We start from the raw sequence: 22630 nt of genomic DNA on the forward strand, positions 1-22630 counted from the left end.
CCCAGTCAGCCCGGAGCACCGAACCAACCCAGCTCCAAGGACCCAGTCAGCCCAGAGCAACGAACCCACCCAGCCCCAAGGACCCAGTCAGCCCAGAGCACCGAACCCACCCAGCTCCAAGGACCCAGTCAGCCCAGAGCACCGAACCCACCCAGCTCCAAGGACCCAGTCAGCCCAGAGCACCGAACCCACCCAGCTCCAAGGACCCAGTCAGCCCAGAGCACCGAACCCACCCAGCTCCAAGGACACAGTCAGCCCAGAGCACCGAACCCACCCAGCCCCAAGGACCCAGTCTAGAGCCAAACCAGCCTCCTAGCCCATCCAGCCCTCATCCCAACCAGTCTGAGCCCCAGGCCCGACCAGCCCTAAGTCCAACCATTCTGAACCCAACTCAGTGACTGAACCATCTTGGGACACAACCCCTATGGTAACCTGTAACACCTTGCATTGAACCCACCCAAACCCAGCCTGAACCAAACACAGAGACCAAAACCAGTAGAACCAACAGAACCAGTACACTGTGAAACCACACCAGCATCTCCTCATGATGTCTCCTTAGCCCCTGTAGTAACAACCTAATTCACCAGCCTAGTTCACCTCACCCCACGGTAAGGAGAAAAGCATGGGTAGAGGTAGGAACAGGAGGAAAAGCCAATATGGATGATATGTCTCCACAGCTCCGTTAGTAGTGTAGTGGGAGCACCAGCTAACTCTGCCAAACAAGCAACAGCAACAAAGCTGTTGACTCTATGTGCCACTGTCTATAAACGGTCTACAATAAAGTGAATGCAAAGTTTTCAAATTCTATCCTTGTCGTACTAGACTTGTGTCGAACCTGTGTCGTGGCTGGAGAATGCATCCGGACTTCAAACTTCAAAGGACTTTGGTTTTGTTATAATGGCAAAGCAATAGGACTGAAATACTTATATTATGTACCTACCTTTACTGAAAAGTATGTGTAGACCTTTGAATCTCCCTGCTGTTATATATAATATTTCATGTGTATTTCAATTTTCATTAAAACGTACTGATTTATTTTGTGAAAGTTTGCACGTAAGTGTAATATTTTACCATCAACTTTCACTTTGGAGTGTCCCTACCAGATGAAAACAGATGAACTGGCGATAAAGCAAACTTAAAGTAAGAACTGCTGTGAAGTAGACAGTTAAACAACATAAAACATAACTTTGTTGTATTATTTCCTTCAATAAAAAACGTGGAGTAAATGACTTGAGTGCTATGTGATACTACTTCAGCTCATTAATCAGTCAAGTCATGGTTTTGGGTTGTCTGTTGTCGAACAGCAGGCCTGCGTTCAAATACTATTTGAAATTATTTCAAATACTTTATCTGTGCTTGATTGAGCTTTCCTGGTTTAATGGACCATAGAATAGTTCAAAAAGTGCAAACCCTGCCCACCTGGCACTCCAGGCAGGCTAATGCAAATGCTGAAGTATTTAAAATGATTTAAAATAGTATTTGAACTGACCCAGGTCTGTTGAGGAGCAATGGGTTGTGTTAGCATGAGAGATACTGGAACTGTGGAGGTATGTACGCCTCTGTAGAGACAGCCAGGGTAGACAGCTCCCCTGTGATTGTTGGAAACACTGCTTTTAATAAACTGAACAAAAGAGGAACTAGAAATGCATATGTAAAAAAAATAAGTGGATTTTCCTCAAACAAACTCCCTCTGCGGGTTTGGTACTTTTATATTGACTGGTTTGGCAGGAGAAGACAAACAATAACAAGAAGGAATAGAAGAAAAGGAAAAGAAAAGAGTGTGCGTTTGATTTGGATGTTTTATATGATATATTCATTTTTATTTTCTTATTATTGCAAGTCTCATGGGAGAGAGAAAGGGGAAGGGGGAAATAGTTTTTTGTCACCAGAGAAGATTTGACTGAAGTAGGGTCATTATAACTTTTGATAATGGGAAGAAAATGTTGTGTATTCCAATCCTTTTCTGTTGACACAGTTGCCCCATTCCGTTTCAGTGCTTGTTCTATTTTTTGGATAGTCCATCTGTAGATGCTCTACATACTATCTACAGACAGTAACATTTCAACTATCTACTAACCCTAACCCTAGCCCTTAACCCTTTTTCTAACCCCAAACTTAACCCTTACCATAACCCTAGCCCTAACCTTAACCCTTACCCTAACCCGTATTCTAAACATAACCCTAACCCTAACCTTAACCTTAGCAAGCAGTTGCTTATCAATAGATAGTTTGTTGATAGTTTGACCATCTGTAGAGCATCTACAGATGGACAATCCGGACTATCCAAATGAAATGTGACCTTTGTCACAATTGCATTGAGGACCACAACCATTTTGGAGTTGGGCAACGTATAGGTTATGTAGGTTATGTAGGCATATAGATTACTTTATAACTTTGCTTAGATTATTAGGCCTGCCTGCCTCTAATATCTGACTTCTACACTCAACCCAAAGTTAGTGTTGTATAATATTTACATATTGTTTGAAAACCTCTTTCTAGAATTTATCAAGTTTGTGTTTTATTCCTAAAATGAGAGTTCATATATTCACTGTATTATACAGTGAGCTCCAAAAGTGTTGGTACATTGACACATTTTTTGTTTGTTTTAGCTCTGTACTCCAGCACTTCGGATTTGAAATGATATAATGACTATGAGGTTAAAGTGCAGACTGTCAGCTTTAATTTTAGGGTATTGTCATCGATATCGGGTGAACTGTTTAGAAATTACAGTACTTTTTGTACATAGTCCCCCCATTGTAGGGGACCAAAAGTATTGGGACAAATTCACTTATGTGTATTAAAGTAGCCAAAAGTTTAATATTTGGTCCCATATTCCTAGCGCCCAATGATTATATCAAGCTTGTGACTCTACCTACAAACTTGTTGGATGCATTTGCTGTTGTTTTGGTTATTTCAGATTATTTTGTGCCCAATAGAAATTAATGGTAAATAATGTATTGTGTCATTTTGGAGTCACTTTTATTGTAAATAAGAATAGAATATGTTTCTAAACACTTCTACATTAATGTGGATGCTACCGTGATTACAGATAGTCCTGAATGAATTGTGAATAATGATGAGTGAGAAACTTACAGATGCACAAATATCATACCCCCAAGACATGCTAACCTCTCACCATTCCAATAACAGGGGAGGTTAGCATTTTGGATGGTATGATATTTGTGCATCTGTAACTTTCTCACTCATCATTGTGTGCCCCTTTCCCACAGTGAAGTATATGAAATGCTGTGCCTTTAACGTATACGCTGGGAGTCAGAAAGCAGGTGTAGAAGGTGAGTTTAATACGGAACAGATACAAAATAACAAACATGGGATGCGTACTGAACGTGATGGAGAACCAATAACACCTAAGGACTGATGACAACTGAGGGCTAAGTAAAGGGGGAGTAATCAGGGTAGTGAAGAAGTCCAGGTGTGTCTAATAATGGGCCTCAGGTGTTCATAATGATGGGTTGCCAGGACCGGTAGTTAGTAGACCGGCGACGTCGAGCGCCGAAGCAGGAGTACACGTGACAGTGCCGTAATGCAGAATTTTAATTGAATGGCCTTGGAAACGCAAGCCAATTAATCTTGGAGACGCAAGCCAATTGAGATTACAAGCCAAATCTGGGCATAGTGACAGTGCGCTGTAGAATGTTTTAATTTCAGGCCGGACTTTTCTCTGTTTAAAAAAAGAATAATCATGTTACGTACTGTATTATCCACTATTGTTAGCCACCATCAGTAATACCCACACATTTTTTACTGTCACTTTTGTGTTATTTCCCTTCAGTTTGTAGGCTACATTTGGCATCATTCCATACATTGTTAGTTTCCCTTTCTTTCCTCTGTCACGTCGGTGTGGTTGATCCTCAGGATCGCTAGCAACAGTGGATAATATTTAACTTATAAGATGTTGTTCAGTAATTTGGGACATGTAGCCCACTTCACGGAACCATCTTGGAATACAGACCAAGCCTGGCAGTTTAAACCTGGAGCATGGTTTACGACGACTGGACCATTGTCATATCAGTTACATGATCAGTGAGGATTAGGGTACATTTATAGGACTATTGGTCAACTTTTATTGTTTTCTCCCTTTCCAATACTTAATTGAATGAAGAACTGAATGACAACTTTCAGGATTAATCAAACCACTGTATTTTTGATTTACCAATATATTTTCTGCGTAAAGGCTCTCCAAGTAGGTAGATTCCTAAATACATTCCTAATCCTAAATCAGCTACAAAATCAGATCATTTTTTAATCTACCAATTGATGCGGAAACGGAGATATTATTAGGCCTATATTTTGATGGCTTTCTTTTATTGATCCCTAATATTCTGCCACATGTTTTAGAGTAAAACATCTCCACTATCTCTGAATCATCATGCAAATTCTGTACACGTAGTCCCCCTGAGCAGAGAATTGAGGTGGTGAGGGTACCATATACCGTAAGAGGGACCTGAGATATTTTACCAAAACCTCATAGGCCTACTGTGAACATTGTGATTGGTTTATCCCTGAAGCTGATAATGTGTGGTCCTATCCAGTGACGCAGTTTGTGAAATAATTAATGAAAGGGTAAAGCAATATGTACATTTTTATTACAAATATATCCACAGGTTAAAAAACAATACTAAATGTAATTCAATACAAAAGGCATAGCTGAGTTGATAGAAAATACAGCCTGATAAAAGTATGTTTGTGCAGATATAAATTCAGAGTTCAAAAATAATATTTGCCTTCTTTGTTCAAAAAAAGACAATTACTTTGTCCAAAAAAATTAACAAAAGCTAGTGGCGTGAGGCAGTTGTAGGCTTGCAGTTCAATGCTACAAAATCAGAACATTTTGAACTTGGTTGACTGGATGTATGACTACACTTTCTGTTACAAAATATTGACAAGCCCATGATGGGCTTTCAATTCATACTGATAGAATATGTGTCAGGCATATTCAATTTGTGCAACACAAATTCAGAACTATTGAATTCAAATTCACTTTCTGAATACAAATTCAAAATGATTGAATTTAAAAGTAATTTCTGTTGGCACTATTATGGCTCCACACAGGTAGTCTGGCTGACATTATTCATTTGACACAGTGCAGGAAGAGCTGTGACACCAGTGGTGTCAGTTCAGCTAAACCTATGTTATTTTTTTTTTTAGAAGGTTGAAGCTCATTTATTACATTTCTACACAATTGAAAAACTCTAAAATGCTATTTGAAGAAAAGAAAAAATGTCAACCACTACTCACCCATAAATTGAATCATTTACTTGTAGAACAGCGAATACAGTGAACGTGAAGTAGATGCATAATACACGCTATTAAGTCACAACAAGGCCGACAAAAAAAATGCCAACATCAATGTGAAAGTAACCGGTGCAGAAAACAATGCCAGATAAATCCTACATTGAAATAAAAGGCATAGCCTACATCAAATGACTTACTTAGGCCTAGAATCAACAAGGATGCATGAAGACAAACAAACTCGACCAAAGAATTACGAAAGTCACGAAATACAAAAGGAAAATCTACACATGCCTTTTTAAATGTTGCTAAGGCCGCGCCTGTGATTCAGCACTGCTGAACGGACAGCGCCTCCGTACAGGTAGGCACAGTGGAGCTTCATGGCGTGGTGCTGAATGGACACCCCTCTGTCTAGGAGCCAGCTCTAGAATGATTTCGTTTGTGTGCAGTTTTTTGGGAACCATGATGTTTTAATTAACATCTTTATTTTGCATTCAAGCCTCAGTTTTTGATTTCTTATTTTGTATCGACAGTGTGCAGGTTTCCATCTCTTCCAGTTTGTGGGCAGTTAGACATTTTTTGGGCACAGTTAGGTAGCCTACAATACATATATGAAAATCATAACTGGCACGCAGATCTTTAGAAATGGAAGGATCAATTGTAAATTGGCACTCCACATGAAAAAGGTTGCTGACCCCCTGCTAAAGGTTCAACCTGTTCTCAGAGCATTTCGAAATCTTCTGTAAGTAAATCGAGACTCTCGTTTTAGTATGATATGTTACGTTTTGTATGGTATGTATTAATTTGTGGATGTCCATCAACCATTTTGTATGATATGTTACGAATTATAATTGGTATTATATGTTACGAATTTGCTAAATGTACAATATGTTACGAATTTTCAAACAAATTATATGTTATGAATTCTAGCTAAGTGGCTAGGTGGCTAACATTAATTAGCTCTCTAATGTTAGCTAGGCTATGGGTTAGGGTTAGGTGTTAGGGTTAAGGTTAAGTTTAGGAGTTAGGTTAAATGGTTAAGGTTAGGGTTAGGTGAAGGGTTAGCTAAAATGGTTATGGTTAGGGTTAGGGGAAGAGTTAGCTAACATGCTAAATAGTTGCAAAGTAGCTAAAAACAAGTAGTTGAAAAGTTTATAATTAGGTAAAATGCTAAAATTGTCCATGATGAGATTCGAACTCGCAACCTTTGGGTTCCTAGACATTCGCGTTATCTGTGTTGAGATTCGTACTCTCAACGTCGACCAATCAACCCTGACCAACCACCCTCCTTTTGTTTTTGCCTTAGGTAACATTTGTCTTATGTAAGGTTATATGAAGCCACCCCTGTGGAACGACGCATAGGCCTACACTGTCCCATGACAGTGTCATTGTCTCGTGTGCTTCGCACCAACATTGTCTCATTGCGCTGCATTCAGAGATGTTCCTCATGTGTGCGCCCAGTTCATTGTTTAATTTGCATTATTCGGCAGGGAAGGGAAACATTCTGCGAATATTGAAGAGTTATATCAACGAACAAAGCGGCTCAGAGAATATTTAAACATGTTGTATCAACAAGGCGGCTCCGAGAATATTGATCGCAACCACAGGAGATTGGTGGCACCTTAATTGGGGAGGACGGGCTCGTGGTAATGGCTGGAGCGAACCAGCTTGTCTGTCTGATATTAGTTGCACTATCTGGGTGATTATTATATATAAAAAATATAAAAAATAAAAACTACATCCATACTATAGCTAAATAACGTAGCAATATTTTATGACGTTTTGCCATCAAGATTGACCTGTAAGTATATCTCATTTTAATTGAGGAGATTGGACAAGCAAGACTGATAGAGTGAGAGGTGTAAATGCATTATACCAGAAGCAGGTAGGCTACAGGTAGGGATGAGGGATGCAGCCAGAGAATGATGATGAAGTAGGCCTACAGGAAGAAGTTAAAAAAGTTAGCCCAACTAAATCATTATGATTTGCATTATCTCATTTATCATTCTGTCACTGCATGTGTTATAGCCTACAATTGTTAATGTATTTGAAGCCAAAAACAGGACATATTTTTGGGAAATGCTCTAAATAGCAAGTTGTTCAGTTGTGTTTATTTTCATACCAATACCTGAAACCAAAATTGTACTAGCCTACTGGGCAAATGAATGAAAATATCAATTAGGCTACAGCTATCACAGCCTATATTGTAATAGCAATAAAATAGCTTTTGGTTTCGAAAGGTCACCAAAAAGGAAGGCTCCTTCACCTCCCAATTCCCAATTCAATTCACCCATGGCTATCAGATTACAAAAAGGTTTATAAGGCCGAGTTCAAATGCCGACATCAAATTCAAAGGAATCGGCGCACTGCCTAAACGGCTGACTGGCAAAGCAAACTGCCACTGTCTCTGCTCTCTGCTTTCTAAAAGTGGGAGAAAAGGGCGCAGGCTGGCAGTTGCTCTCCAAGCGATGCTCCACATGGTCCTAAAGCCAGCATCTAAACAATAAATAGCTGTTGCATATTAATCGGGATTGGAATGATTTTAGTAAATTTTTAAATGTTTGGTCTTGAGCTAGGGAATGACGGCCCTGTGTGATACACTGGTCTGGACAGGAGGCCGTTATAAATGCAATATTTGCTCAAAAATTGAGTGGACGAATTAATTGGTTCTCTCAAATGTTAGTTTTTTTTCCTGGGGAGTTGAGACCTCATTGTTTGGATTTTAAAAATTTTAACAGTTGTAATGGAAGAGGGTGGGCTCGGGGGCTGTGCATGTGGGTGTTTGAGTGAGAAAGACACGGAGGAGAACCAATCAGTAAAAGCACAGCCCCCTTCATTATCAACGCATCGTGCTGACAACATCAAAACAGCCTTTCCAGACTCTGAAGTCAGGAAGACTTCGCATTAGATGTTAGCCAGACTACCACACAGGTACAGTAGTCCAGTATGTACTGGAGACGTTGGCTTGGTCACGTCTCAGCTCTCTGTAACTCAGTCTTATCCACCGTAGCAGAGAAGTTACAGATGCCTCACAGTGGCTGAATACTGTATATCCGAGGCAGTTTTCACATGGACTACACCACAGTCAAATAGAGGAAGTATGAAGATGATAAATGTTATAGAACTGTTCTGAGACCTTGCTTGACTGTCGCTGTGGACACACCCATAGAAATAGAGACTGAAAGAATGGGAATGTCCAGTTCTAGTAATTCGATTTCTATGGTTAAACCAGCACTGCTTTCATTGTGGTGGCATATACAGTTGTGCTAATGGCACCCTTGCACTTTACAATGGAGCGCAATGGATCAGAATGCTTTTCAAAACTGGTTAAATGGCTATTTTTACCCTGTTGCCACTTGCTACTTACCACAGGTTCGATCAATTACACAATAAACGAGAATCACCTGCCTCCAACCAAATTAATTAGAATTCTGAATAATTTAGTCCAGGCCATTTGAAGTGAAAAATCTCAATTCAGTTTTGATTAAAGGCCCAGTGCAGTCAAAAACGTGATTGTCCTGTGTTTTATATATATTTCCACACTATGAGGTTGGAATAATATTGTGAAAATTATGATAAGGCCCTTTTAGTGTAAGAGCTGTTTGAAAATATCACCTGAAATTTCTGTCTGTTTCGGTGGGATGGAGTTTTGGCCTGCCTGGTGACATCACCACGCGGTAAATTAGTTAATAGACCAATAAGAAAGAGAGTTCCAAACCTTTTTGCCAATAACTGCTAGTTTTCAGTTTTCCCCTCCCCACTCCCAGACTGTCCTAGCAAAATTCTTGCTTAAGAAATTGCTTTTTGCTAAGAATCTATTTTTTTTATTGAAAATGTAAAACAATCACAGTAAGGTACTTAATTGTTACCCAGAAATTATTTGATATTGAGATAAAAACTGTTGCATTGGACCTTTAAAAACAATCTTGGTCCTGTGCAGTTGTTAACCAAACAAATAAATGTGTGAACATTAAACGTTTTTTCAATTTCAGAAGAAATAGTGAATCATGCAAGGGTGCTAATGTATTCGAGTGCAACTTTAGTACGACCTACACTGTGGTAAAAGCATAGTACTGCACTTATATTTCATACAGCGAGACAATGTATTTGCGTTTTGCTAATAGAGACAAGGCAACTCCACTCCATGTCTGTTAAGAGATATGGAGCATTTTGTGAGGCAGTACACGTTTCATTTATTTGCTCCTTCTTCAAAGAAAACAAAATAAAACAATTTTCTTTTTGATATATATACACTCTCGTTTTCCCCTTGTGTGTAGAGATACTGTAAGGCATAGAGACGTCGATTCACTTTACAAGGCTTAGGGTGGCTTTCATTCAACATTCAACTTCCTAATGTCTCAGTGTAAAAGTCAGTGACCGGCTTCCCTGTTGATCTTTTAGTTACTGTATTAGCCATTCAGTAGTCACCATGGAAACCCAATGGTAAATCTGTATTTGTATGGAGATACAGTATATTAGTGCCAATATAACTAATTTACATAATTTGGCACTAATCTATCTGCATACTAATGTCCATAATTAATGCGGGGCTGACCACAGTCATAATGGATATATCCTAAACCAATTTGTGGCGTTGGCAAAAATAATACATCTTTAATCCTTTATTCTAATTTGAATAATAGTTATTATTTATTGCTTATTCTTTTTAAAACACAGAGGTCAATTGTTTGACACAGAGAGACATCTTAGTCTTTGGAGAAGATGATGTAAAATCTAATATAAAAACCTTCAAAAGTGAATACATGTATTGGCAAATAAAAAATAATGTATTATACTGATAAGGCAACTGGAAACACATTGAACAACACTGCTTCCTACAGAACAACACGAACAACATCACCTTGCAGTGCATACTCCTTTACCTTTACCTTAAACCAGTCGTAAGTGGTCAACTGGTAGCTGTGGTGACAGATATGTAGTGGTCAATATTGTGGATTCTCACATACTGACCAGCGTGAATATCATACCCATGGCTCTTACTGTGCACTTTATGTTATGCTATCTGTTTATGTGGTCCTTATTTTGGTTGTGTTCATATGGCTTTGCATTGGAAGTCACTTACTGTACCTGTATAGTTTAAGTTTTGCTTTATTTTGAACAGTGCATTTTTAAAATATATTTTCACACAGCTCTTAATCATTATTTGTACATGTAGCTGGATGCATTGTTTTGGCACACTTGTCCACTGTTGTCATTGTGACACTGGAGCTTCCGGGCTCAGCTTGTATGTGTCTGTGTTCTGGTCTCCATTTTGTTCCAATGAGTCTTTGTCCCAGTGATGGTTGGTCTCTAGTCTGTGAGTCCCTAGACCAGCACTCTCTCTCTCGTCATTGTGTCTGCCAACCTGCTCTCTGTCTCTCTCCCTCTGTTCTCTCTCTCTGTCCCTCCCCACAGGGGACCCCTCACCAGACCTTGACCTTGACAAACTACATGCCTCCTTCATACTTCCGCCTTTAGTCTCGTCTGTCTCGTCCTCCTCTTCTTCATCTACTCTCCCTCCTATCCCCCCGTCTAGACTGGAGTCACTAAAAAATGTTGGGGTGTCCTCCATGGAAAGGGGGGTGTCCCCGGCCATGTGGCCCAGATCGGTGGACCCTCCTGTGGTAAGAGAAAGCTCCTCACCCTCCTCCGGATCCTGGTGCAGGCTGCAGTAGGCATACCGATGGTTCATGTGTTGGGAGTAGGAGCCGGAGTGGGAGAAGCGCTTGCCACACTTGTCACACTGGTAGGGCTTCTCTCCAGAGTGCAGGCGGCTGTGTTCAATTAGATGGTGCTTGTGCTTGAAGGCCTTCTTGCAGATCTTGCACTCGTGAGGACGCTTACCTGTGGCAATACAACAGAACAGAGCCAGATGTGTAACTGTGGCAATACAACAGAACAGAGCCAGATGTGTAACTGTGGCAATACAACAGAACAGAGCCAGATGTGTAACTGTGGCAATTTCTTGATCTACCTTTCTTTTTTTGCAATTGTTAAAGAACCTTTATGTGTATGTAGTTCAGTTCCTTTTTCTGTTTCGGATAACATCTGCCTGATCATGGAACACTTTTGCTCACTTTAGCAATACAACAGAAACATGCTCTAGCAATATAAATCATATGCTTCAAAATACATTTAAACAAGTGAGTAAGATAGTTACAGTAGACTCTGTACGTACCTGTGTGCTCGTACTTGTGTCGGAGCAGAGAGCTGCTCTTCTGGAAGGTTTTGTCACAGATGTCACAAGCGTACAGGCCTTCGTCTGTCTTCTTTAGTCTCTTCCTCCCTGGTCCCCCCTCGCCCTCTCCTCCCTCCTCCATCAGAGAGAGGTAGTCCAGATCCCCACGGCCCATCACCTCACCCTGCAGGACACACACAGATTTATAGTCCAAGAGGTCTCTCCCCAACGGGCAAATGTTTGGCAAACTTTTGGCACATGACATCTTGAGGATGTTATTTTCAAATTGTAAACTGGTTCTGACTGAGAAGAGATCAACCAACTGGTCTCTATTAACCAGGTTACGCCATTTTTTTCATGACAAGATCAATGTGAAATCCATTGTTTGGAATATCTACGCTTGGCGGTAACATGAAATACAGTTACACTGTTGGAAGTAACATGTACAGTATTTGTCAGCCCATCTAAGAAAAAACATTAATTTTACCATTAATCTCTCCTGGTGGATCCTCTTCAGCACAGCGTCTGTGTCTGACTCCATCACGTAGGTCATGGGTGAGAGGAATCCCTGGTTGCTAGCTGGACGGCTGAGGGGCAGGGAGGGGACCCCTTCATGCCCTGAGCCAGCTAGCCCAGCAGGCATCATGGGGTTAAACAGAGGGTAGACACTGTAGATGGAACCCCCAAACATAGGAGCGCCGCTGTAGACTGCAGGATGCTGGTGGGATTAGAGTAGATTAGATTGACGTTTAAGGAGGGAATTCTTAGCAGAGCTCACACATTAAATACATAAACTGCATAGAAACACAGCAGGAAACAAACAACAGTACATAGTCAGACATAAATAGTACCCCCTCCTCCTGCACACACACCCGGTTTACTTTATTAGGATCCCCATTAGCTACTGCACATGGGGCAGCTACTCTACCTGGTGAGGAGGTGGACTGAGACTGAGACTCAGCCTCCGGTGGTGCTGGTTCTCTGCTGGGTCTCTCTGGGTCTTTTCTCTCTTCTCTCCCCGGTGAGGGTGTCCTTTACAGGGCTTGCTGTCCTCTAGGGCTTTCTCCTCCTGGGGCTTGGGGAGGGAGAGATCCAGGGGTTGGTCATTCTCGGAGCTACCCGACCGGTGGGTCCTTCCCTGGGGGGCGACTCGGCTTGCAGGAGTGTCGAGGATGGCAGTGGACAGGTCCAGGCAGAGGTGCGAGCCGAACCCTGAAGAGGGGACCCGTCTTCGCCCCAATGGGGGAGGGGATGACATGTCTGTAGCAGGGCTGGTTGGTGCTGGTTGGCCAGGGCTGCCGCCACTCTCCTGGCTGGACCAATAGGACCTCATGGCAAGTGAGTCTGGGCTGGGCTGGAGGGGGGAGTGCATGGCGACCAGCAGCTGCTGAGGGACAGAGTTCCAGCTGGGTCTCTGGAGAGGAGACTTGTCTTTAGGGAAACCGTTGGTCATCATTGGGGGTTTGTGGTTATCTGGTGGTGGTGGGTGGAGAGGGGGTCTGGTGGAGAAGTAGTAGGGAGAGAGGTGGTTTTTTCTTTGAGGATCCTCAGACACCTCCATGGCCTTCCGGTAAATCTTACAGAGGTAGCGCTCGTGCTGGAGTAAGATGGCGGGGCTGGGAAAGAGCTGGGAGCACCAACGACATGTTACCCCTCCACCTACCCCCTGGGGCTCACCCGAGCCAGCACGGTCGCGTTTTAGTTTCAACGGACCCTCCGGCGATGCCATCCCGTCTCTCCCTCCATTGTGAACCCCCAGTCTCCCCTCCTCCCTGGCTGAGACAGACCCCCCCTCCTCCCTGTGCAGCATCTCCTGCAGCATCTTCTCAAACTTTCCCCCAGAGCTGGCATGGAGATACGGCAGCAGGGTGGTCCCCTTGAACACGTTGGCCCGGAGAAAGCGCTCCGGCGCGGGGTCCCACCGCCGGCCCATCTCCCTGCCCAGCTCCTGGCCCCGGAGGAGACCCGTACCATGGTCTCCAGTGAGGTACAGGTTCCTCTCTAACCCCATTGGAGGACGTCCCTCCTGGTTGTGGGGAGGGTAGGGAGAGCCCATCCCACTTCTGTTCCTTCCACTACCTGCAGAGGGCGACGCAGGGGAGGAGTAGTAAGCCCCATGGTGGCCATGTCCGTTGTTATAGCTCCCCCCTCCTCCTCCTCCGCTGCCTCCTCCTCCGCTGCCTCCTCCTCCTCCGCTGCCTTCTCCTCCTCCGCTGCCTCCTCCTCCTCCGCTGCCGCCTCCTCCTCCGCTGCCTCCTCCTCCTCCGGTCAGGCACTTCTTACTGCTGAGGTGTGAGCTGTAGGAGCCGGAGTGAGAGAAACGCTTCTTGCAATTGGAGCACTCATACGGTTTCTCACCTAAAGGAAGAAGCACAGATATGGAATATCAATCAAAGATACTACAGTTCAGAAAACATTTGATATAGACTTTATAGAACAATTTGATTGTCAAAAAACATATAAGACTTTATAGAGCAGATCCTGCTCTTCTGCCCTCCTATCATACACCTATGTGCACATAAGGCGCTATCTACAGTGAGGGAAAAAGTATTTGATCCCCTGCTGATTTTGTACGTTTGCCCACTGACAAAGAAATGATCAGTCTATAATTTTAATGGTAGGTTTATTTGAACAGTGAGAGACAGAATAACAACAAAAAAATCCAGAAAAACGCATGTCAAAAATATTATAAATTGATTAGCATTTTAATGAGGGAAATAAGTATTTGACCCCTTCTCAATCAGAATGATTTCTGGCTCCCAGGGGTCTTTTATACAGGTAACGAGCTGAGATTAGGAGCACACTCTTAAAGGGAGTGCTCCTAATCTCAGCTTGTTACCTGTATAAAAGACACCTGTCCACAGAAGCAATCAATCAATCAGATTCCAAACTCTCCACCATGGCCAAGACCAAAGAGCTCTCCAAGGATGTCAGGGACAAGATTGTAGACCTACACAAGGCTGGAATGGGCTACAAGACCATCGCCAAGCAGCTTGGTGAGAAGGTGACAACAGTTGGTGTGATTATTCGCAAATGGAAGAAACACAAAAGAACTGTCAATCTCCCTCGGCCTGGGGCTCCATGCAAGATCTCACCTCGTGGAGTTGCAATGATCATGAGAACGGTGAGGAATCAGCCCAGAACTACACGGGAGGATCTTGTCAATGATCTCAAGGCAGCTTGGACCATAGTCACCAAGAAAACAATTGGTAACACACTACGCCGTGAAGGACTGAAATCCTGCAGCGCCCGCAAGGTCCCCCTGCTCAAGAAAGCACATATACAGGCCCGTCTGAAGTTTGCCAATTAACATCTGAATGATTCAGAGGAAAACTGGGTGAAAGTGTTGTGGTCAGATGAGAACAAAATCGAGCTCTTTGGCATCAACTCAACTTGCCGTGTTTGGAGGAGGAGGAATGCTGCCTATGACCCCAAGAACACCATCCCCACCATCAAACATGGAGGTGGAAATATTATGCTTTGGGGGTGTTTTTCTGCTAAGGGGACAGGACAACTTCACTGCATCAAAGGGACAATGGACGGGTCCATGTACCGTCAAATCTTGGGTGAGAACCTCCTTCCCTCAGCCAGGGCATTGAAAATGGGTCGTGGATGGGTATTCCAGCATGACAATGACCCAAAACACACGGCCAAGGCAACAAAGGAGTGGCTCAAGAAGAAGCACATTAAGGTCCTGGAGTGGCCTAGCCAGTCTCCAGACCTTAATCCCATAGAAAATCTGTGGATGGAGCTGAAGGTTCGAGTTGCCAAACGTTAGCCTCGAAACCTTAATGACTTGGAGAAGATCTGCAAAGAGGAGTGGGACAAAATCCCTCCTGAGATGTGTGCAAACCTGGTGGCCAACTACAAGAAATGTCTGACCTCTGTGATTGCCAACAAGGGTTTTGCCACCAAGTACTAAATCATGTTTTGCAGAGGGGTCAAATACTTATTTCCCTCATTAAATGCAAATCAATTTATAACATTTTTGACATGCGTTTTTCTGGATTTATTTGTTGTTATTCTGTCTCTCACTGTTCAAATAAACCTACCATTAAAATGATAGACTGATCATGTCTTTGTCAGTGGGCAAACGTACAAAATCAGCAGGGGATCAAATACTTTTTTCCCTCACTGTATATAAGATTGTACAGTTCCTACAGTACCTTATTTGACACAACGTAAATTTGACAGGATTGATTTGGATTGTCCTTTTCCTTACCACTGTGGATGCGGAGGTGCTCTTTGAGATGGTGTTTGTACTTGAAGGCTTTTCCACACTGAAGACACTTGAACTTCCTGCTCTCTATGCCATGGTCAGACCCAGGGTGCTGCACCAATCACACAGAGACACAATCATACATACAGTCAAATCAGTAGGCCTGCCTTCTAGAGATTGAGAATCAGCTCGAGATTGACATTGCATATCATGCCTGTTCAACAGTCAAACTAGATGAACTAACACAACACTATTTTCAGAGTCATTAGATCGCTGGTTCATATCCGGCTCAAAATACCATTAAAAAGAGTGCCACCTTGTAGTAGATGGACTCCAAAAGAATGACTTTATATTTCTCCCAGTCTCTCACCTTATCCTCTTCCTGACTGTGCAGTGCCATGTGTCGTTCTATCTGTGCCCTATAGTGGGCAGTGTACCCACAGACCGGGCACACCATGTGCCCCCCGTCCCGCTCGTGGCAGAACTTGATGTGCTCGCGTAGAGACGCACCGCGGTGGTAGGTGCGCTGGCAGAAAGGACACGCCTGAAGGTTCCTCATAGCATCAGGACTCAGAGGGACGCCATCTAGGGTACACACACACCAGAGAGAAAGAGGGTGAACTAAACCATCACGAAGATACAATGTCCAGTCCTCAACCTATATCTACAAACGTATATCTATAGGTCTCTAAAGAAAGGCTTCATATTTTCCCCCCCTGCAATTCTGAAAAAAGTAGCTCTATGAATCTTGTAGAAAGCCTTACAGGCCGTATAAGCAGAGATTACGAGAAAGGTGTTTGTGTGAAAGCAGACAGACAGTAGTCTACCTGGAAAACTAGCCTTATTAGCATGCAGTAGATAGAGATGTGCAGTGTGTTTGTGTGAAAGCAGACAGACAGTAGTCTACCTGGAAAACTAGCCTTATTAGCATGCAGTAGATAGAGACATGCAGTGTGTTTGTGTGAAAGCAGACAGACAGTAGTCTACCTGGAAAACTAGCCTTATTAGCATGCAGTAGATAGAGACATGCAGTGTGTTTGTGTGAAAGGACACAGAGAGCAGCCTACAGTACCTGGTCTCTCAGGTGAGTGCTGCGCCCCAGGAGACCAGATGGGAAGGGGGTCATCGTGGAGGTTCAGGCTGCCAGGGTGATACATGGCTGGGGCTGTAGCGCTGCCATTAGGGGCCTGGTGGGGCTGGTGGTAGTGGTGGGAGGCAGGTTGGTGGGAGGATGCCTTTCTCAGCTGCACCAGGAAGTCATAGTGGGCCATGTCCTCCAGGGCCTGACTGTCTGACCTCTGACCTGCTGGGAAAAAGAGCGATAGGGGATAAAGACGTGTGCCGTGCCTAAGAATAACCAAAAAATAAACCATAGACTCTCATGCCCTATTGCTTAAATATGATATGTGTAATGATATGATATGAACAGAGACTGTGAGCAAATCCCAAATGACAGTATTTTATGTGTAGTGCATTTCATTAATAGTCAACTGGTCTGGTTCCATATCTAGTGCACAAAATGGAACAGAGAGAGAGAGAGGGCACATTCACAATGACACTATTTTCTATGAAGTGCACTACTCTGGTCTAACGTAGTGCACTACATAGAGAATATTTCACCATTGTTTAACCCTCTTAGATAAAATACATAGTTACACTGTGTTTTGAATTTTATGAACAACTATGAAAGCGAGAACTTGTCTGCTCTGGGCATCAGCAGGGATAGCCCAGAAGCTTTTCCCATTGAGTGCAATAACAGGCAGAGAAACCCACAGATGTAATGTAATGTAAAAATGTATGCGCACGTAAAAATGTATGCGCACATGACTGTAAGTCGCTTTGGATAAAAGTGTCTGCTAAATGGCATATTATTATTATTATTATATTATTAATGTAAAGAGAAGAAGACAGACGAGAGGGCGCTCTGCTTTCTATCACAATCAGAGTGCTCTGCTCTGCACTGAGCTGCCTGCCTGTGACAGATTTTTCAAATGTTTGCAGATGTTGGCATATTTCGATCTGTTCTTCATGTGGTGAGGGAAGCGCCTGTGTGGTTGAGTGTTGTAAAAACTGGGCTTTGCATTCATCAGGCACAGCCAAATCACATGAGGTGAGAGAGGAGAGAGGGAGAGCACTCTGATTGTGATAGAAAAGTGTGTGTGTGTGTGTGTGTGTGTGTGTGTCTGAGCTAAATGAAAGGGAAAGCTTCTCAGATTCTGCTCCATTCTGATTTCGGTACGGTTAATGTCACCTCTTTGATGCATGGAAATATTGTGACATTGTGGTGGGATGACTCTTTTGTTATGCTGCAGCATATTCAAAGACCATGTCACTCAATAACTTATACAGTCCATTCGGAAAGTACACAGACCCTTTTACTTTTTCCACATTTTGTTACGTTACAGCCTTATTCTGAAATGAATTAAATAGTCCCCCCCCCCCCATCAATCTACACACAGTACCCCATAATGACTAAGCAAAAACTGGTTTTTAGAAATGTTTGGAAATGTATTAACAAATAAAAACTGAAATATCACATTTACATAAGTATTCAGACCCTTTACTCAGTACATTGTTGAAGCACCTTTGGCAACGATTACAGCCTTGAGTCTTCTTGGGTATGACGCTACAAGCTTGGCACACCTGCATTTGGGGAGTTTCTCCCATTCTTCTCTGCAGATCCTCTCAAGCTCTGTCAGGTTGGATGGGGAGCGTTGCTGCACAGCTATTTCCAGGTCTCTCCAGAGATGTTTGATCGGATTCAAGTCCGGGCTCTGGCTGGGCCACTCAAGGACATTCAGAGACTTGTCCCGAGGCCACTCCTGCGTTGTCTTGGCTGTGTGCTTAGGGTCGTTGTCCTGTTGGAAGGTGAACCTTCGCCTCCGTCTGAGGTCCTCAGTGCTCTGGAGCAGGTTTTAATCAAGGATCTCTCTGTACTTTGCTCCATTCATATTTCCCTCGATCCTGACTAGTCTCCTAGTCCCTGCCTCTGAAAAACATCCCCACAGCATGATGCTGCCACCACCATGCTTCACCGTAGGGATGGTGCCAGGTTTCCTCCAGACGTGACGCTTGGCATTCAGGCCATAGAGTTCAATCTTGGTTTCATCAGACCAGAGAATCTTGTTTCTCATGGTCTGAGAGACTTTAGGTGCCTTTTGGCAAACTCCAAGCGGGCTGTCATGTGCCTTTTACTGAGGTGTGGCTTCCGTCTGTCCAGTCTACCATAAAGGCTGATTGGTGGAGTGCTGCAGAGATGGTTGTCCTTCTGGAAGGTTCTCCCATCTCCACAGAGGAACTCTGGAGCTCTGTCAGAGTGACCATAGGGTTCTTGGTCACCTCCCTGAACAAGGCCCTTCTCCCCCGATTGCTCAGTTTGGCTGGGTGGCCAGCTCTAGGAAGAGTCTTGGTGGTTCCAAACTTCTTCCATTTAAGAATGATGGAGGCCACTGTGTTCTTAGGGACCTTCAATGCTGCAGACATTTTTTGGTACCCTTCCCCAGATCTGTGCCTCGACACAATCCTGTCTCGGAGCTCCACTGACAATTCCTTCGACTTCATGGCTTGGTTTTTGCTCTGACATGCACTGTCAATTGTGGGGCCTTATATAGACAGGTGTGTGCCTTTCCTAATAATGTCCAATCAATTGAATTTACCACAGGTGGACTCCAATCAAGTTGTAGAAACATCTCAAGGATTATCAATGGAAACAGGATGCACCTGAGCTCAATTTCAAATCTCTTAGCAAAGGGTCTGAATACTTATGTAAATAAGGTATTTCTGTTTTTCATTTTTAATACACTTGCAAAAAAAATTTAAAAACTGTTTTTGCTTTGTCATTATAAGGTATTGTTTGTAGATTGATGAGAAAAAAATATATATTTTAGAATAAGGCTGTAATGTAACAAAATGTGGAAAAAGTCAAGGGGTCTGAATACTTACCGAATGCACTGTATATACTGAACAAAAATATAAACGCAACATGCAACAATTTCAACGATTTTACTGGGTTACAGTTCATATAAGGAAATCAGTCAATTGAAATGAACTCATTAGGCCTTAATATATGTATTTAACATGACTGGGAATACAGATATACATCTGTTGGTCACAGATACCTTTAAAAAAAAGTTGGGGCGTGGATCAGAAAACCAGTCAGTATCTGGTGTGACCACCATTTGCCTCATGCAGCGCGACACATTTCCTTCGCATAGAGTGGATCAGGCTGTTAATTCTGGCCTGTGGAATGTTTTCCCACTCCTCTTCAATTGCTGTGCGAAGTTGCTGAATATTGGCGGGAACTGGAACACACTGTTGTACACCTCGATCCAGAGCATCCCAAACATGCTCAATTGGTGATATGTCCGGTAAGTATGCAGGCCATGGAAGAACTGGGACATGTTCAGCTTCCAGGAATTGTGTACAGATCCTTGTGACATGGGACTATGCATTATAATGCTGAAACATGAGGTGATGGTGGCGGATTAATGGCACGACAATGGCCCTCAGGATCTCGTCACGGTATCTCTGTGCATTAAAATTGCAATCGAGAAAATGCAATTGTGTTTGTTGTCCGTCGCTTATACCTGCCCATACCAGAACCCCACCGCCACCATGGGGCATCTGTTCACCACGTTGACATCAGCAAGCCACTCGCCCACACATCGCCATACACGTGGTCTGCGGTTGTTAGGCCAGTTGGACGTACTGCCAAGTTCTCTAAAATGACGTTGGAGGTAGCTTATGGTAGAGAAATGAACATTAAATTCTCTGGCAACAGCTCTGGAGGACATTCCTGCAGTCAGCATGCCAATTGCACACTCCCTCTAAACCTGAGACATCCGTGGCATTGTGTTGTGTGACAAAACTGCACATTTTAGAGTGGCCTTTTATTGTCCCCAGCACAAGGTGCACCTTTGTAATGATCATGCTGTTGAATTAGCTTCTTGATATGTCACACCTGTCAGGTGGATGGTTTATCTTGACAAAGGAGAAATGCTCACTAACAGGGATGTAAACAAATTTGTGCACAACATTTTAGAGAAATAAGCTTTTTGTGCATATTGAACATTTCTGGGATCTTTTATTTCAGCTCATGAAACACTTTACATGTTGTGTTTATATTTTTGTTCAGTTTAGTACACTACTTTTGACCAGAGCCCTATGGTAGTAGTGTACTATATAGGGTGCCATTTGGGATATTTGGGACAAACAAATCTCGGTTAACCCAGAACTAAAGTCTTGCATAATTGGTCAGATGCTCGATTAAGTTCTTGTCCATATATGTTAAGAGAAGACATAGAACGAGTATCTGAACCAGAACAAAGAGCTCTATGGGCCAAATGTCCTCTCCCCTTCCAAAATTCGAAAGATGCAAAAACCTGCAAAATCGTGATTTGTCCGAACCACCAGAACTAATACTGCTCATTATCTCATGACAGATCTAATGTACCATCCATGTTTACGTAGTCTGTCCATGAGACAATAGCGACAAACCAAGACTGAAGAAGAAAAAGTGTGAACTTTGTTGATAAGCTTACTATAGGTCTTGAGTGATCCATGCTCCTTCTCGCCATCCATGTCCTCCATGGTTAGCCCACTCCCAGGGCCCTCCTCCTCAGCCTCCTCTTCCCAGTGGCCCCCTCTGGGGCTGGGGCTGAGGCTTAGGTTGTGGGGCTGAGTTGAGTGGCCCCTAGGGCTGGGGCTGCCTTCTGGCTCGGTCCCCTCCCCGTCCCCCTCTCCCTCGCTGGGGGTCAGACTGGTCTTGTCCAGGCTGGCCTGGTAGTCCTGGACCTCTAGGCTCCACAAACCCACCTCATCACCATCCTCCCCCTCCGAGCCCAGTGAACTGACCTGCTCAATGTCCACTGTCGAGAGTGAGTGAGAGAGAGAGAGAGAGGGGGTGGGGGGGGGGGGGGGGGGGGGGGGGGGGATTTTATTTCACTCTCTTTAGAATCTAAAATGAATTAAGAGTCTACTTCTATTGCCTTAATACCAGAGGAAAGAAAGTACTATAAAATTACAATATAAAATAAACCTTACATTTAAAACCTTGCAACCATGTAATTACCCTCAATAGTTATATTATTAGTTCAAGTGGTGACTATTTTCAAAGGGTTAATAGAACTCTCCTCTTATTGTTGAAGTTGTGTTACTGACATATCTAACACAGGTGAAAGAACAGTTAAAAACACAAAATGCACAGAAATAACTGGAGAGTGTATACAACAGCATCATAGTGTGAGAATGCTATTTTATCCACCGCCACATTCTCCCATCGTGGAGACAATAAATTATTATCAAACACACACACATGCAGGCACGCACACACACACACACGCACACACACAAATTTGAGAGGGACCGTAAAAGCCACTTTCTCCCATCGTGGAGACAATAAATGAGGATCACAAACACATGCAGGGGATTTCAACTGTAGACTCGTATTTCCCAAACTCCTCTGAGGTCTCTCTCTTTCCCCTCACTCTGATTGGCTAATCATTACCACATAGAACCATACATTCACTTTGATGGGTTTATATACATCATTGCATAGAACCCTTTACTTTTGAACAGGGAGCTCTTTTAGGCACAGCGTTGGCACAGGAAAATATGTGTTTATGTATGTCTCTTTTTGCGTCTCTGTGAAACTGTGTATGTCACTTCAAACAAAGCCAAACAAAAACACGACAGTTCATAAACTATTAAATTCAGGGGCACAACTTTCACTGGGGACGGCGGGGACATGTCCCCCCCCTCCACGTTCTGAAATTGCATTTTTGTCCCCCCCAGTTTTATCATTGGAATGTGATACAAAACAAGGCAGCGGTGTGCTTTAGGACCAAGCGGACGCCTCCGAGCGGTCGGGTAGGCTGTTTGGAGTGTTTATCCGGCTGAATTTAAAAAAATAAAATTAAAAAGTTATGTCCCCCCCACTTCTAAAACCAAACTTGCGCCCCTGATAAAATTAGAACTCACAC

General features: G+C 43.2%; 2 protein-coding genes across 2 annotated transcripts in view; one reads left to right on the forward strand and one right to left on the reverse strand.

The window, feature by feature from the left end:
- Positions 1-316, forward strand: part of LOC311133420 (rho GTPase-activating protein 9-like) — a gene marked incomplete at both ends in the record, with an annotated part of 31469 nt that extends 31153 nt beyond the window's left edge. Inside the window, one exon of the mRNA XM_084166913.1 lies at positions 6-316. Coding sequence (XP_084023039.1) covers positions 6-316 — 311 coding nt within the window. The remainder of the gene's footprint in view (positions 1-5) is intronic.
- Positions 317-3828: 3512 nt separating this feature from the next.
- LOC311133421 (zinc finger E-box-binding homeobox 2-like) overlaps positions 3829-22630 on the reverse strand; it is a gene marked incomplete at both ends in the record, with an annotated part of 50635 nt that continues 31833 nt past the window's right edge. The window contains 10 exons of the mRNA XM_084166914.1: positions 3829-3881; positions 10720-11097; positions 11432-11615; positions 11919-12149; positions 12360-13510; positions 13649-13789; positions 15654-15762; positions 16021-16235; positions 16723-16953; positions 21191-21517. Coding sequence (XP_084023040.1) covers positions 3829-3881; positions 10720-11097; positions 11432-11615; positions 11919-12149; positions 12360-13510; positions 13649-13789; positions 15654-15762; positions 16021-16235; positions 16723-16953; positions 21191-21517 — 3020 coding nt within the window. The remainder of the gene's footprint in view (positions 3882-10719; positions 11098-11431; positions 11616-11918; positions 12150-12359; positions 13511-13648; positions 13790-15653; positions 15763-16020; positions 16236-16722; positions 16954-21190; positions 21518-22630) is intronic.

The sequence above is a fragment of the Coregonus lavaretus genome (assembly GCF_964263955.1).
Source record: "Coregonus lavaretus genome assembly, chromosome: 8".
Lineage (NCBI taxonomy): Eukaryota > Metazoa > Chordata > Actinopteri > Salmoniformes > Salmonidae > Coregonus > Coregonus lavaretus.